Source organism: Mytilus galloprovincialis, chromosome 7 (assembly GCF_965363235.1).
Source record: "Mytilus galloprovincialis chromosome 7, xbMytGall1.hap1.1, whole genome shotgun sequence".
NCBI classification, from domain to species: domain Eukaryota; kingdom Metazoa; phylum Mollusca; class Bivalvia; order Mytilida; family Mytilidae; genus Mytilus; species Mytilus galloprovincialis.
In genome coordinates this window covers 33770615-33788393 of record NC_134844.1, presented here as the reverse complement: position 1 = coordinate 33788393, position 17779 = coordinate 33770615, and the positions used below count along the sequence as shown (strand labels likewise).

Sequence of the window (17779 nt, the reverse complement as noted above, 5' to 3'; positions counted from 1 at the left end):
ATGTCATACTACTTCGTTTTGCATGCATAGTATGAAATCATATGGTGTTTGATATTGATCTGACCATATGTTAAATTCATATGCCATACCTTTCATGCAAGAATTCTTTTATAATTAAAACTATGTATTTTAAATTACTCAAAACTATATGTATAATTGTGTTCATCTTAAATTCACATTCCAAACTGTTTTTTTCAAGTTTAACTTTTTTATATTGTTTGTCCAACAGATTTAATTCATTTTCTTTAAGAGAATGACAATGTATATAGATCCCAGTGTTCACCACATCTTACCTACTAAATCCAAGTTCTTTCTTGTAACACCATAATACAGATGGTCTAGCTCTTACAGTAGCTTTGGATAACATGTGATGTAATATAACAACCTGTCATGTAAAAATATAGCAAAGTTTATTAATAATGCAGTATACTGTATTACTATATAGTTTTACGTTCAATATTATCTAGTAAGTGTATTAAAGGCAGATTTCTTGGTCACTTTTTTTTAATCTGCAACTGGTTTAAACAGTTAATATAAATGACTTGTATTGACATTTGTAAATCACAGTATGTTGGGTTACTGTTTCAGAGGTGTTTACACCAAATCTGCTTTTACTTTATGTACTATCCTAAGTTTCCTATATTAACAATTTCTTTGCAACTACTGCTTGCAAAATGTTTTTTTAAACACATTAAAATTAAAGTTATAAACTTTTTTCATACAAATTAGGGCAGTAGAATATTTTCAGATTACCACTTTTAGACTCAGGAATTTATATTTTGACAGGTTACCTACTCTTTGGTAGGACATCCTGGTACTTGGTCAGGTAAAAGCAATGTTATCTTACCTGATCACGGCCGTGATCTCCAACAACAACAAACATACTCCTATGCTTCTCTGCAACACCATTTTCAATCAATATTCTCAGTCTGTTATCTATCTTTTTTCTCACCATCTTTTATCTGAAAGTATACAATCAAATACAATTAGTTTTGGTTATTTTAGATTGAATATCATTTCTGTATACCATACATGTAGATCAAACCTGTCTACAGCAAATTGCATTAAATCTGTCATTTAAAATTGCATCAATGTAAACTAACAGTGATAAAATATGTTGAGAACCATCGTCTCAATGCTTTTGCCTTTATATTATGATTTGTGTGGACATATTTGATTCAAAAGGTGCATCAAGACCATGTAGTCAATAAGTAAACTTCACTCAAGTCAATCAGCATTAAAAGATGTCACTAGATGTTAAGCAAACTACACTCAGTTAATCAACATCAGGGGCGGATACAGGATTTGATGTTAGGGTGGGGGGGGGGGGGGGGGGGCGCAGAATAAAATTTCTTTGAGGTTGAAATAATCAAAGTTATTGAAATATTCTTCTAGAGTGGGTGCAATGTAGATAGATATCTTGCCAAGCGAAGTGTGGCGAGAAAAATTTGTGGTAAAATGAGCGAGAAATTAAAGTTTCAATCTAAAACCGCATAATTTTAATGACAATCTACATTAACCATAATGTGAAAAGTTGACAGATAGACAGGCGGACCGACAGAAGCAAAGTGAGACGAAGCAAATGACGATTTTTCATCTGACCAATAATAAGATTTTGAAAAGGAAAATTATTACTGGTACAATTTATTTGTCAATTCATAATATGTGTTTTTTTGTTTATTATAATGACTCTTGAGATGGGGGACATGTGACAGGATTGCTTCCATTAATAGTAAAATGTGGTAGATGCAAAGTTAGCCATAAGCAGTGGAGCTAAGGCCTAAAAAAAAAAGATATGTGTTTCCGGTAACATCATTTTGAAAAATAGGATCGGTAGGTCGGATTTCTTTTTTTTTTTTTTTTTTTTTTTTTTTGACATCGTAAATGAAATCCGGAAAATTATCATGGTTTTTCCAAGTCCGGATCCGTAATTAGTTTCAAAAACCGGAAGTGTGCCATTTGCAATGTTTTTGAAGCACCTGCTGTGCAAATTTCTTGGATTTTAACCTATTTGGAATACCTTTTGACATTAATAAAATGTTTTACTGGCTTTCTATGCAAGTAGAAGCAAGAGAGAAAAAATATTATGTCATCTATCAGAAGCCTGTGTCAAAAACGGGGTCGGTTGATACAATTTTTTTTTTTTTTTTTGAAGATCCAATAAAAAAGTTAGGGTCGGGGCTAAAAAACAGGGTCGGTCGGGTTACCGGAAACATCGATCTTTTTTTTCTCGGCCTAAGGAATTACTTTTTTTTAGTTCAGTGGGTATACACACTGACTTGTCGCATATCGGTGTTGACGAGCAATTTTGTAATGAAATTTATGCTCTCCGGTTATAGAATTATAGTTAACCCGTACCAATGTAAACTCGTACCAACGTCAACGCGTACCAATAAAAAATAACTCGTACCAATGTAAACTCGTACCACTGCTAACTCGTACCAACTTATTTAAATGCATTTGATTGGTGTTTAATTATGAATAAATACTGTTATTTTTCTCAATACCTCTTAAGTCTGTAAAATGTATATAATTTGAAAGTAAAATGACCAATCTGTAGCTAATGTTCCATGTGTATTAGATATAGACAATACCTTGGCAGATTTGATTTGTTGTCTCCCTTGAATCATTCTTTTTTAAACTTATACTGATAACCATTGGATTTAATTTTTAATCATTCCAAATCATTCAGTTACATTGAATAGATTTGGGTACTTTTCTTTTGTTTCTCGAAGGAATTCTATTCACTGAAAGAATTAATTTAGTGTGTTTTAAAGGTTGTAAATTGTTTATGACCAACATGTTAAAAGTATTAAATTTTTTATATATAATATTTTGCACAAGATATGATTACCACCAACCGTGCAAGGGCTGTATAGCCAGTCAAGGTCGTTTAAAACTTCCATATATATATATGATTACCGACCGAGCAAGGGTTGCATAGCCAGTCAAGGTCGTTAAAAACTTCCATATATATATGATTACCGACCGAGCAAGGGTTGCATAGCCAGTGAAGGTTGTTTTTTTCGTTGTAATGATAAACGAACGAGGTAAGGGCAAAATAGCCAGTCACGATCGTTAAGTACTTCTATGTATTGTTATCAAAATATGTATTAAGTAATGTCATGTTCATTTAATGTGTGAGATATGCATTGCTTTGAAAAAGAGTAGTGACACCTTCAAAGGAAATCCAGTATAAAATTACAGTAATTCAACTTTTTTTTATTAATTTTAGAAAGAAAAAACACCACAAAACATTCGTATTTTTTAATATAATTTTAATGGTACGACTTCCCAGTGGTACGACTTTAAGTTGGTACGAGTTAACTTTTTTGGTTAACATGTGTAACCGGAGAGCATGAATTTCATTACAAAACTGCTTATCTCCACCGGGACTCGAACCCGGGACCTTTGTGTTACAAGGCAGCGCGCTAACCGACTGAGCTAAAGAAGTACTTCCTTAGCTCAACCGCTTACGGCTGACTAAGTATCTACTAAGTTTTTCTAAGGGAAGCAATCCCGTCACACTTCCCCCACCTCAAGAGTCATTATACTCTATAATGATGATATCTTCATCTTTTTTATATTTATATTTTAACCTGGCTAGGTAATTCTTCTAACCGTGGGTTATTATTGTTGGGCGCCAATGTAACCGGAGAGCAGGAATTTCATTACAAAACTGCTTCTCTCCACCGGGACTCGAACCGGGGACCTCTGTGTTACAAGGCAGCACGCTAACCGACTGAGCTAAAGAAGTACTTCCTTAGCTCAACCACTTACGGCTGACTAAGTATCTACTAAGTTTTTCTAAGGGAAGCAATCCCGTCACACATGGTACGAGTTTCCGTTGGTACGAGTTACATGTAACTTGCTTCCCGGTTATATACATACTGAATTAGAATTCCTATTTCTTGTTATTCAGACCGATGCAGAAGCAAAATAAACAGTGTGAGTTTTGGTAAGTTTTGAAGCCCATATCATACTGTGTAGACTAAAAAAAAACTACTTGAGTATTTAGAAAGATTAGGGAACATTTGTGAATTTGTGAGAAAACTGGTGGAGTAATTTTCTGAGATCAAGCGTTTTTGTTTTAAAACCTGGTTTGTATGAATAACTTACATTGTTTTGCATATAAAATATTTTTTACAATGAGACACTGTCTTACTTGTCACACAGTATGTAGATGTTCACAAAAACGAAGTAAACATTTGTGTTTTGCTTTTTCAACACGTGCTTCCGGTAATAAACCGACTTCGGAGATGGAGGCGAAACATATCGGATACGACAAATCGAATATTCTCAACACAATTTCACTGAATTTGTCATTCACCACAATGTTGCGGCTTGAAGAGTTTTTTGCATTTATGTATTTTGTTACTCAAATACCAATAGTGTACTTGGTCGTATGGTGCCATAGCTGAGCATTAAATTCATAAAAAAAATAATTCCGGAATATCAACCGTTTCAGTAAGCATTTCTCAAATTAGTTTATGAACTTCCTGTTTGTAATTTTTCGTCTGCAACAAAAATAGATTGATACACCGTGCATTTAGTTAAGCACTAGCCAAGTAAAGATTGAGTTGATACCAAAAACATTATTTCTGTAACGTAAATGATTGGTGGTGCCTAATGCCAGTCAGCAATCCTTATCCCATGTTTTGAGAAGCATGCATACAGTCTCAATCCCCAAGTTTAATCTTAACATTGGAGCTCACCTGCTCACTGTGACATTCCCCAAATTTTTACAGTAATAATAATATAAAATTTAATTAGGAAAGTTGAGCCTTATCATAAAGAATATTTAAATACTGCTTTATCAATATGTCAGTGTTTTCCCCAGGATTTTTTTTAAAGCACTTGTGACCACATGCAGTGATAATGATATAAATACACCTTATCGCTAATCCGGCTGACACGGCCGCTTGAACTTTTGACGCATACAACAATCACTTTTCCATTGTGTCGTCAGATATTTTGTTTTGTGACGTCAAGTTTTTACGGGAACCTGCATGTGCAATAATATCCAGTAATGGCGGACAAATAGCGATAAGGTGTATTGCTTGATAGTGTTACAGGATACACCTTATCGCTATTTGTCCGCTAGAACTGGATATCACACAGGTTCCATGTAAAATTTTGACGTAATAAAACAAAATATCTGACAGTCAGGGGACTTACTGAAATAAGTGATTTTTAAATCACTTATTTGAGTAGCAAATTCCAGGTTTTGTCACAAATTGGAATTTTGTAGTTTTTTAGGCAGTTAAGCTGCCTTATGCGAGCACCCTGGATTTGGGTTCCCCTCTGGGAATTTTTGAAAAAGTGCCATTGCTCTGATCTGGCAGGTCTGGTAGATTCTTTATAACTAATTAGACATTTTTTTCACACTTTTTGTTATAAAAAACAATAAATATAAGGAAGATTACCTTAAATGATCGTCGATTTTCCCAAAACAATTGATGTTCCCCATTTGAAAAAGTGCTAATTAAAAAGTTAAGCATAGCTTTTTATCGTCTGTGCTTTTGATGAAGATGTAAGTGAACTATTGTAAGAATAATTTCATCGCCGAAAATGCTTGTAATGAAGGCATTAAAATTTGCCAAATGGCATGAATGGCGCATGGATATTATTTTGCGGCTATTACGCCGTTGAATTTGGTGGATTCCACCCTACTAAAGGTAAATATTTAAAAGCATTGTCCTACTTTCTCTCTGTGTAAGTCTTGAATTTGTAAGAATACTTGATTATTTTGTTTCTACATTGTATGAATTTTATTTAACTATTTAATGCAAGCTGAAAGCTGATGTTATTATTTGTCATCGTGTCTCTCCGTACTTGCTATGCATCGTGTAAACCCCCAAACATTATACTCGATCAGGGCCATTGCAATATCAATCGGGACCTCATTTGAATACGTATTTATAGATTTTGTCGATGTCAATTAAGGTCATTTCAAGATGGTTTCCTTTATCGTGTTTTAGTTAAAAATTACTGAACTTAGACGAAAATCTAAAGTTGACATGGTTAGTTAATTGCTTTACTCACAAACCTGTAAACTTATTCATGTAAGACGATACACCTGTACAATGTGACCTTTCACCTGGAAATATAGTTTCGTATACAAAATTCCACTTCTTTCAGGTTTACACTTTCAGTATTAATGGTTACAATTTACAATTAAAAAATGTTAGGTCTTGATTTATTTACGTCGATAAGTTAAGAGTTAAACACAAAAAGTCGGAATACGAAAATTTTGATACTTTAATCACACATATTCAAAATGGCGGATCGTGGTTCACTTGTACTGTACACACGCGAATAACATTAAACAAAATCGATCTTGGGAAGATTTCACTAGGTTTTATCTTGACTATAATGGTTTTACCATTCAAGGGTTCATCTTTTATTGATATTCAGGATTCATGTACACTGTTAAAGATGCAATGACACAAATTTTACCAAATCCGAAACAAAGCGGACATTCGATCAAAGGCTGATTTTTATGCAAATTACTAAGTCAACACTGTTAGATTGTTTATTTTATTTAAAAATAATAACAAAGAGTAGTCAAGAATACTTTTATTTCAAGAGTTGTCAAGAATACATTATAACATTGACAACACATGATGTTTCTGTTTACTTGGCCAAACCTCGTTCAACATCGTATCCCAACTCTGGAAAAAAATATTCATGAAATTCTATAGTACTGCATAGTCCGCACCCCTTCCATCAATTTCATTCCCAGGGTAAAAAAAACGCGGACTATACACCCCTTTCAACTGTTTGTAACACATAAACAAACGACAGCTACTGAATTACAGGCTCCTGACTTGGGATAGGAACATACATAAATAATGTAGGTATATCTCATTACCAGAGGCGGATTTAGGGGGGGGGGGGGCTGGGCCCCCCCTTTTTGGAAAAAAATTTGGTTGCTTATATAGGGAATCACTGAAGCGTGACTGGAGCGGGCCCCCTCTTAGGTCAGTCAGTGGGCCCCTTATGAAAAATCCTGGATCCACCACTGATTACCAGAATATTTAGCCCACCCCTTTGTCATGGCCTATTGACTAATATGTATTAGTTTTTGATTAGGTCAGTTATTGAGGAACCACAAGTGAATGGTCAATGATATTTGGTGTGCAGTTGGATACACTTTGTCACTTTTAATTTCTTGGCTCACACCGAACAACAAGCTATAAAGGGCCCAGAAATTACTAGTGTAAAACCATTCAAACTAGAAAACCAAAGGTTTGTTCAAAAAGGACAACTTATGAAAAGACAATGGTATTTGGTAAGCAGTTGTATATTCCTCCATGCAGCTTATAACTATTAGCAAAACCTACATGTATACTGCATAGTTTAAAAGACCAGGAATTACAAATGTAAAACAATAAAAACTAATAAAAATATTAAAATAAATAATTGGACATAACTTTTGAAAGTGGCGGGATTGGATACTAGTAGTGAAAATTTTAGGCTACAAACATTATTCAATACTTGAGAAATAGCCGAGATAATATTTTCACCAATTTTTCAACAATATTCGTCTTAACTTCTGCCAAGTTTGCCTCTGCTTTTTTTACTTAACTGCCTACAGCGCCTTTGGTGCTTTGATTCAAAATTTTAAACACATAGGTTTAAATAATATCTTTTAATTAGTAAAATTTTAAAAAAAATAAACTTTTTGCTTCTTTTAAGTAGCAAGGTTTATGACTTTGATGTTATCATTTAGCTGAAAATTCTATTTTAGTTGAAAAAATGCTATAATAATGGCTTTACATAATGAACCGATACTTTTTTAAAAGATTTTTCCCAGCAGTGGGGGTATTTTTCCTGTGAAGTTCAAGGTTTCATCTTTCAGATTATGTAATAAAATTCTACTGTTCGCGATAAAAATTTCACTGTTCGGGGGTGTTGAAATTAGTGGGGGTTATTAAAAGAATGATACTTAAAGAAGTGATTTTTGGGAAGGAAATTGACGTCTTATACTTAAACAAGTGATTTTTATGTTATATCCTAGATTCAGTACAAGGTCATCACCTGAAATGACCTGGTCATCCTAGACAACACAGATGTTGGTTCTGATAAGTTTAGAAACATAATTAGTCCCTGGGTCATTAGTATTCTATATTTAAAGCTTAAATAAAATAAAATCACGTCTTCTAGTGATTAATTTGTACTACATGTACTTAAATAGGTGATTATTAAAGAAAGACAACTCTAACTCCCAACCTTTATGGAAATAATGTTACTTGAATCAGTGATTAAGAAAATCACTTATTTAAGTAAGTCCCCTGACTGTCTGACGACACAATGGAAAATGATTGTGTATGACGTCAAAAGTACAAGCAGCCTGGTAAGCCGGGATTAGGGATAAGGTGTATTGCTCTCCTTAGTACATGCAGTAGATTCTACCTTAGCGGGTGAGCTTAAAAAGTTCTTCTTTTGCTTAGTCAGTTTACACTCTTCCTTGTAACACAGAGGTCCCATGTTTGCTTCCCAGAGGAGACAAAGATGATTTTGTATTTTTTGTATATACTATGTTGAATATAGTTAAATCATGCTCCCCAGTTAAAATTGGTGCCCAAATTAGAAAAAAAAAGGTTGGGTCTAAGAGAGGATACACATGAATGCATAACATTAGGTTTGAGATCTCATAAACATGTTTAACCCCGCTGCATTTTTGCGCCTGTCCCAAGTCAGGAGCCTCTGGCCTTTGTTAGTCTTGTATTATTTTAATTTTAGTTTCTTGTGTACAATTTGGAAATCAGTATGGCGTTCATTATCACTGAACTAGTATATATTTGTTTGGGGGCCAGCTTTAGGGACGCCTCCGGGTGCGGGAATTTCTCGCTGCATTGAAGACCTGTTGGTGACCTTCTGCTGTTGTCTGTTCTATGGTCGGGTTGTTGTCTCTTTGACACATTCCCCATTTCCATTCTCAATTTTATAACACAAATTAGTTACATGTACATTTTAATCAAATGCATAGATATTTGAAATAAATTTAATAATATTTTGATTTAATTAGTATCCCCATTTTACAGAGTATAAGTATGCACCATAGTAGATGTATCTATGTACATTGTTACTTGTGTACACTTATATTAATGTATTTCATTTACAAATTCTTATTCTGAACATTCATGAAATATTTGCCACTGGGCATTTAGCAAAAATCAATCAATACATCTTCCTAATTTATTCATTGTTACTTACACTTAAGAAAAGATGAATGACAAAATTCTTAGATATTAAGTATAATTTAATATTATTACTCATCTCTCAAGTAACAACTTACATTCGCAGTCCGTAAATTATTTCATATCATATAGGGATATTAGTATTACCTTTTCCATAAAAAGTTATTTAATGCAATTAAACTTTAAAGACATGTTCAAATAAATAACAACATATTTTCAAAGTTTCATCTACATGTATTTACAGGAAATCATTTTTTTATTTTTCAAGGTGAGAAACCATGTCTTGGTCCCAATATGCATGTAATATTTGCAACTGGAAGTTAAACACCTATCACACATCATTATCCATTGAATGGTAACTTGTTGAGGATATAAAGTTCATTATCCCTTGTCTTTGATAGATAGTTATCTGATTGTCAATCTTAGCATATTTTCTTATTCTGATATATTTTTATGATCACTTTAATTTGCTTGTATAACTGTATATATATAAAAAAAGATGATGTGGCATGATTGCCAATGAGCCAACTCTCCACAAGAGACCAAAATGTAGTCTTTCTCCATATATTTAAGAGAACTTTTATTATTTGTTATATTTTGTAGATGGCAGTAAAGACAATACAGATGTGAAATTTTATTATCTATATAGTGACTTAAACATCATCTGCTGATATGGCAGGCAACATGAAAAAAATAGAGGGTACAAGGATGCTGCTTGGTAAACAACCTGGTAAGTATGTTTTACAAATGCAGATTATTTATTTAACATGAAGCCACCTGCAATTTCACCAATTAGATTATTATGAGTTTTTTTTTTATCCTTTAACAGATCTGATGTGAGTAGGGTTATGTTCAAGGTTGCTAATTTTTAATGTCATGACATAGTTCATAATTATTTATTTTGGTCATTTTTTTATTTTTAAGATAGGTATTTTGAGGTGATAAGATGGGGTTTTATTTTATCCTTTTGTTTTTTTAAAGATTAAATTGGTAAAATTCTGTCTGAAGTTGTATATATATATAGTTCATAGTATATTGCTTATATATTCTAGATGTATTCTCTATAATGTATGCCTATAACCATGTAGCAAGTCAAATCTATAGTATACATGGGGTCCTTTCCATGTCTGTATTTCGACAACAGTTGCTATATATTTCGTTGGACATGTTGATGAAGCCACCGACAAAAATCACAAAAATTGGTATGCCACAAATAAAAGTACAGTATAATTTATTTTTCAGCCAGAATGTTGTTGGTTGACACGTCCTATCCACTATTAACATTTAGAGAACTGGTCAATGATTTATGTCAGACCTTAGAGAATTTGTTCTCTGTTGCTACAAACATTGGTGGACCATCAAGGATGCCATTTTTCAGTCTTATGTCTCTTGGATCGAATCCAGAGGTATGGTAAATATTCACGTTGTTTATCATCTTAATAACTTGTTATAGTATTCTTTTATTTGTCTTTGTCAATATTACTTTTACTGTTAAGTCTGTTTTTTATACCCCCGCTTTGAAAAAAAGGGGGGTATACTGTTTTACCTCTGTCTGTCCTTCCATCAGTCCGTCAGTCCGTCACTCTGTCAGTCAGTCTGTCCGTCCCATGAATATTTTTCGTCACATTTTTCTCAGGAACTACACTACCAGGATTTCTGAAATTTGGTTTCAGGCTTGATATAAGTCAGCTATACTGTGTGATGTGTTTTCAGATTCATCACTTGACAACTTCCTGTTTACCGAACACTTGTATCATTTTTACACCTGATAGCCAAGTTGAAAATTTTTCGTCACATTTTTCTCAGGAACTGCGCTACCAGGATTTCTGATATTTGGTTTCAGACTTGATATAAGTAAGCTATACCATGTGATGCGTTTTCAGATTCATCACTCGACAACTTCCTGTTTACCGAACACTTACCATTTTATTTCGTCGCATTTTTCTCAGGAACTGTAATTCCAGGATTTCTGAAATTTGGTTTCAGGATTTATATAAGTCAGCTATACTGTGTGATGCGTTTTCAGATTCATCACTCGACAACTTCCTGTTTACTGAACACTACTATCATTTTACACATGATGGCCAAGTTGAAAATTTTCGTCGCATAGTTCTCAGGAACTACAATGCCAGGATTTCTGAATTTTGATTCAGGGTTTATATAAGTCAGCTATACTGTGTGATGCGTTTTCAGATTCATCACTCTGCAACTTCCTGTTTACCGAACACTTACATATTTTTACACTATTAACATCATCCACCTGCGGCGGGGGTATCATCAGTGAGCAGTAGCTCACAGTTACACTTGTTTAGATATCCATTTGACGTGACTCTGTGCTTATGTATCCCATCATACTTTGAACGACAAAATTATTTTATTTATTAATATTACTTTTACTTATGTATCCCGTCATACTTTGAACCACACAACTATTTTATTTATCATTATCACTTTTACTGTTAAGTCTGTTCTTTTTTACATCTATTTTACGTGACTCTGAGTCTGTATTTATGTATCCCGTCATACTTTGAACGACAAAACTATTTTATGTCTACCTGTGAGAATTTCAAACGCGCAATTTTACACCAGTACTTAAAACCTTCCATCCTTTATGGGTGGATTTAACATAAATAAATAAAATCTTATAATATAAGCAAAATGAGGATGTTAAATTTGATGTATGCCTTTTTGTGCTTCTTCGTAACATTTGTTGTTTTTATTTTTTTGGACATTTTTACCTATTGTGCCTGTTTGTTTTGTTCACGCATCGTTGACAATATAATGGAATTTGATGTGACTGTCATACAAGTGAGAGGTTTAGCTAACTATAAAACATGTAAAACCAGGTTCAATCCACCATTTTCTACATAAGAAAATGCCTGTACCAAGTCAGGAATATGACAGTTGTTATCCTTTCGTTTGATGTGTTTGAACTTTTGATTTTGCCATTTGATTTTGGACTTTCCTTTTTGAATTTTCCTCGGAGTTCAGTATTTTTGTGTTTTTACTTTTTTCATACTGAGTTTTTTAGTTTTAAAGTACATGTATTTAGGTGGTTATTATTAAGGATTTTTGTTTCATTGTATTAAATTTGTTACATATTGCTCAAAGATTTTAGAAGAGGATTATCAAAACTTAAAGAGCAACAAATGAAGCGGTCAAAAGCATTTCAAGTCAACTTTGCCGGAGGGATCCTGGTGCTCACAAGATGATGTTTAAACAGCATATTTTTATTAGGATTTTGAAAAAAATATTTCACCGACTTTCTGTTAGAGAAAGGGGGCCTTAAATAATGAACTAGGGAAGTCTATGATGTTTAGGTAAAATGGACATGAAATATTAGCTTTTGTTTGTATATCGCAAAAATGAACACAACAGAAAATTTCCCATATATATACAGTATTTTAGATATACTTGCATAAAAAGCTCATGGCAATTAAGATCTCCATTTTTAAAGTTGACAGTTAAAAGTAATTAAATATATTTCAGTTACATCTTCCTTTGTCACATGTTAAGAATAACTACAGCAGAATACAAACGTCTATCACTGACCTTTATGATGGTATCCAAGACAAAGGTCAAAGTCAGATAGAGGGTAGAGGTTGTATAGTACAGGGCATACAAGAGGCATGTGCCCATTTTCACAGACAGATGAAAACCATGGTCCCTGTAAGTAAACATACAACTTCATTTTACCATTTATAATTATTGCTATGATATGTGCTTTATTGTTAATTTAATTACAAAAGGGGTTGTAGATCTGTAAAAATGAAATTATTTATTATTTTTTGTAGATTTCATGTTTTTTTTCAATTTTGTTTAGAGATGCTGAAAAAAATCTTTATTCACTTTGAATTGAAAGAACTTATTGTTGTAACCCAAAAGCCTAATAATCAAAAGACATTTAGAGGTCAATATACAGTCTTCAACATTTAAGGTTCACAAAAAAAAAGTTGTTTTATGCTAATTATCACCTGTTGCAAAATAAATATGAATTTATGTAAGGGAGATAATTATCAGAAAAATATTGCAAGTGAAAAGATTGCATAATTAGATGGGTCTTTGGTTAAATTATTTTGTTTTAAAGATCCTAAGTGCTTTGATGTGATCTCTTCATTATTATGGTGAAAATTTAAAATTACAATGCAGTACTTTACTAAATTTTGGTACAAAGTAAATTATTTGAAGTGATTGTTTTGAGTTTGGTTTTAGTGTATATGTTGATTATTTTCAGCAAACAGGAGGTCTGTGTAATCAGTTAGAAATTATTTTGATGACGTGTCAGCAGGGCCAGAAAGTTCAAAAGCAGATTGATGAAGCTATAATGTTAATGAATCTGGAAAATGTAAAGGTATATCTGTCAATAAAATAGCAAGATATCAAAGTGACTGAAAAATCATTACCAGAGAAGGCAACATGATTTAAAAAAAAACAAAAACAAATAAAAACAAATAAAAACAAATAAAAATAAATAAAAACAAATAAAAACAAAAACAAATAAAAACAAAATACTGTTACACAGCATAAACAATGAGCAACATAAACTCTGCAAACTGAGTTTGATTTCAAGTGCTCTATAATGTTCAGTAGTTTCTTGCTCCAAAAGGGATACCTATTGTTTTGGTCATTATAAAAATGAGACCAGAGAAACCACTTGACTCTTAATTTTAATAAGGAGCAACTAAAACACAGGTCCCACTAGCAAATGTGAAACAATACTGTTACAAAAAATCCTCAAAACTGCTCATAGCAATTTCATTGAACTAAAACTGCTGGTATTGAAATTAGTCTAACACGTTCATGTCATTGTCTACACTTTGAAGTAGAATTTATATAGCGAAGTCTAGAACAGTGAATGCAGGCACAATCATGTAAGATACACTAACGTAACATTTACTCGTCTGTTTTTGTCTGTTGTAGTGTTTTCCCTCTATAACCAGTAATTTGGATTGCCTTTGACTTTTTAATTGATATAATATTTTTTGTTCAAAATCTTCAGAGAATTCAAGTTGTGGTATTTAATGTTGGAATAGACTACCCTATGTGTGAAGAATCAGACATTGTAGGAAGTCAAAACAGCCTTCTATCTAATATATCCAATAATAGTAGTCTATCAGGAGGACTGGTGGAGGTTGTTAATCTTGAACCAGGTATAGTCATGGTTAGATACTATTAAATTGAGAATGGAAATGGGGAATGTGTAAAAGAGACAATAACTTGACCAAAGAGCAGAAAAAAAAACATGGTCACCACAGCGAAAACATCCTGCACACCAAAGCTGGCTTCAGCTGGCCCCTTAACAAAAATTTGTACTAGTTCAGTAAAAATTGACGTCATACTAAAATCAAAAACATATAAACGAACTTAAATTAATGATGTAAGACTTACAAAGGGCTTATAGGCCAGAGGCTCCTGATTTCATTTAGAGTCCTAAAAAGGAATTTGAACTCTTCTACCACATAAAACTTAAAATGCTGAATATCAACAAATATTTGCAAACAATTATTTCTGAGTTTCTTAAACTTGATTTGAAAACATATTTGCACTAAATACATACAACATTGTTTGATGCACTGATTCTTTTTTTTCCCAAGACCTGTCAAGTACCAACCATCACTATTTTGGTGGTATCATCCAAATTGTCAGGCTTCAACCTGAATCCAAACAGTAGTATTGTAAAACAAAATTATTCATGATTTTCTCAAAATAGTAGGTTACTGATTTTGAAGTGTTTTTGCACAATTTCTATAAATCTATAATTTCACCTTGTGACATATTAATGACATGTTTACAACTCCAAGCTAATCAATGGTCACAACAGGTGTAAAAATATTGCTGTTACAGGTAATCTACTTATCTGATGGGTCATAATGATCCTCAAAATTAATTAATTTGTAAATAAAATCGGTTAGTCTGTATTTCAATTTTAATCAATTTATCATACAATAACAATGTGCAGCTAATACCTAGTTTTATGACAGAAACATAATTAACTGAAGATAAAGACTATTAAAAGATAACTCAAATTTTATTAATTTTCTCATTACTGATGGATAGACAAATTCAAGATTTGTCTTCATTCTTCTAACTTTAAAAAGTTACGGTTTTGGTTGCTTGAGTCATGGTGCAAAGATAAGAAGGTCTTTGGATAGGGAGGGGATCTTCATTTTGTATCTTTTGATTTTTTTGCCATTTTTCTCAATTCTTCGGTTATTTTGCTAATTAATAAGTACAAGAATTATGCTAATAGAAGAAATCAGTGCTTAATAGCTTTTCATCAGTATACCAAAAGAAAAAGAAGAAATATGAGACTATTTTAAGAGTAACAGTGCACACATAAATGCTGCAAAAATTGTTACCTTTAAATATACTGGTCTCACACTAAAAAAAAACCATAGCGATTTTCAAAAGTTGCCAAATCTGTATTTCAGTACAACCATATCATTTGAATTTTAAGTTTTATTTGTATTATCTCCCCTCTTCTGAAAGATATGTCTAATGTTACTCATAACTATCTCTATAACAATAACATTTCTATAATATGAAACTATTTGGGGGACAATTTATTAATGAGAGATATCACCGTTTTGAATGGACATTTCATGACCCCTTCAACATGTTCAAAAACATGGCCATTGTGAGTGGTCAAATTTATAATTACTAAACTATTTGACATTGTTATTCAGGTTTAAATTGTAATCAGAATTAAAATTGTTCATCTCTTAAAATGTTCTATTTATAACCATGGAAAAATATCTTTAATTGTCTGAATTTACTGAAATGAAGTGTATTTCAAAAACTTGGATCTGAATTAATACAGAACAATTTAAAGATGCAAGAATTATATTCATGCAAATGGGAAAAATTGTCTTTTGCCAAAATTGTTGTGACAAGTTCATTTAGAAATTTGGTCAGCCTTTTACACAACTTGAAGTCTTGATTGTTTTATGATTTGCTAATCATTCCTTTGCCCATCTTGTTCATTCTGATTGTCTTCTTCAAATAACACACATCTACTGAAATTAAACGATTTTTTTTTTTGTTATCTGAATTGATATAGACCAATTTCAAGATGCCAGAATTATATTCATGCAAGCAGGGAAAATTGTCTTTTGTCAAAATTATACTGTAACACGTTTTGAAATTTGTTCAGCTTTAAACACAACCTTGAAGTCTTATGTTTAATGATTTACTGATACATTTTTAACCCTTCATTCTGATTCTTCAAATAACTCACCAATAAGGCACTATGCATACATACGTTCTTAACCCTTCATTCTGATTTCTTCAAATAACTCACCAATAAGGCACTAAGCATACATATTTGTTTGATAAACTATATGTTCTACAGCCATGAGTTTTAATGTGTTTCAGATGCCTTAAGTTTACAGATTTCTTCAAATAACTCACCAATAAGGCACTTAGATACATATATATTTGATTAACTATATGTTCTACAACCATGAGTTTTATTGTGTTTCAGATGCCTTAAGTTTACAGATTTCTTCAAATAACTCACCAATAAGGCACTATACATACATATATATTATCACTGGACTAGTATATATTTGTTTAGGGGCCAGCTGAAGGATGCCTCCGGGTGCGGGAAATTCTCGCTACATTGAAGACCTGTTGGTGACCCTCTGCTGTTGTTTTTTATTTGGTCGAGTTGTTGTCTCTTTGACACATTCCCCATTTCCATTCTCAATTTTATATATATTTGATTAACTATATGTTCTACAACCCTGAGTTTTATTGTGTTTCAGATGCCTTAAGTTTACAGAATTTTTTCAACACTTGGTTATTAGATAGCAGTACAGACAGTGAACATTTACATATTATACTTCCTGCATTACAAACTGGTGAGTTTTGTATAATATAAACACATTATAATAGATTATTTTATGGATTGTATTGACTATTCTCTATTTTAAGAAACATTCTGTGCAACCTGGCCATTTGAGTTCTTGGTCCATTTCCCTCCTGTAGACACAATTGTTTTAATACAATTGTTTTCCTTTTGGTAAATATTCATGAAATATTTACAAATAATGACATATGTTTCTTTGTTGAAAACATTTACATCTCTAGCGCTTTACTGTATATCTATCTCCAGCACTATATTTTAAATATTTTTCCAGTGCTACAACTCTGGACTTAACATCTTCAGTGCTGTACTTAAAAACTTCAGTTGTTTTCATTTTTTTTTCAGCACTTGACTTTAAAAGTCATAACTCATTATTTGTATTGAATGTGAAGGCTTCGGGGAAGATAAGCTTGTTTTATAAAACTGTTGACTCTCTTAATTAAAGAATTTATTATTATTAATATTGGATTTGCTCTTCCAGGATGACCTGGCAAAATGTTAGGTCTGTCACTACTAAACAATGTAATAGACCTTCTGTCCACCAAAAAGTTAAGCAGGTACTGTGACTAGATCTATTACCTTCCTTAAAATTGCAGATTAATTTGACACTTTATTCTGGGACAACTGTGATTATGAAACCTTGAGCGCATGCAAAAGCTATGTAGTAGAGAGTTGTTGTTCAGAAAAGACAAATATATGGAAATGA

At 32.5% G+C, this 17779-nt stretch overlaps 2 protein-coding genes across 3 annotated transcripts in view; one reads left to right on the top strand and one right to left on the bottom strand.

The window, feature by feature from the left end:
• The window catches only part of LOC143082830 (RNA cytidine acetyltransferase-like), a 41703-nt gene extending 37444 nt beyond the window's left edge, over nt 1–4259 (bottom strand). The window contains exons 1-3 of one of the 2 annotated variants that reach the window (XM_076258708.1): nt 4166–4259; nt 848–962; nt 294–385 (exon numbers count right to left, since the gene is read on the bottom strand). In XM_076258708.1, the coding sequence (XP_076114823.1) occupies nt 294–385; nt 848–955 (200 nt within the window). In that variant the 5' untranslated portion in view covers nt 956–962; nt 4166–4259. Of the gene's footprint in view, nt 1–293; nt 386–847; nt 963–4119 lie in introns of both variants that reach the window. The other variant, XM_076258707.1, reaches the window with a different exon arrangement.
• Nucleotides 4260–4517: 258 nt separating this feature from the next.
• The window catches only part of LOC143082829 (meiosis 1 arrest protein-like), a 33648-nt gene continuing 20386 nt past the window's right edge, over nt 4518–17779 (top strand). The window contains exons 1-7 of the mRNA XM_076258706.1: nt 4518–4568; nt 9810–9936; nt 10449–10612; nt 12696–12875; nt 13441–13557; nt 14206–14356; nt 16973–17068. Coding sequence (XP_076114821.1) covers nt 9879–9936; nt 10449–10612; nt 12696–12875; nt 13441–13557; nt 14206–14356; nt 16973–17068 — 766 coding nt within the window. The 5' untranslated portion in view covers nt 4518–4568; nt 9810–9878. The remainder of the gene's footprint in view (nt 4569–9809; nt 9937–10448; nt 10613–12695; nt 12876–13440; nt 13558–14205; nt 14357–16972; nt 17069–17779) is intronic.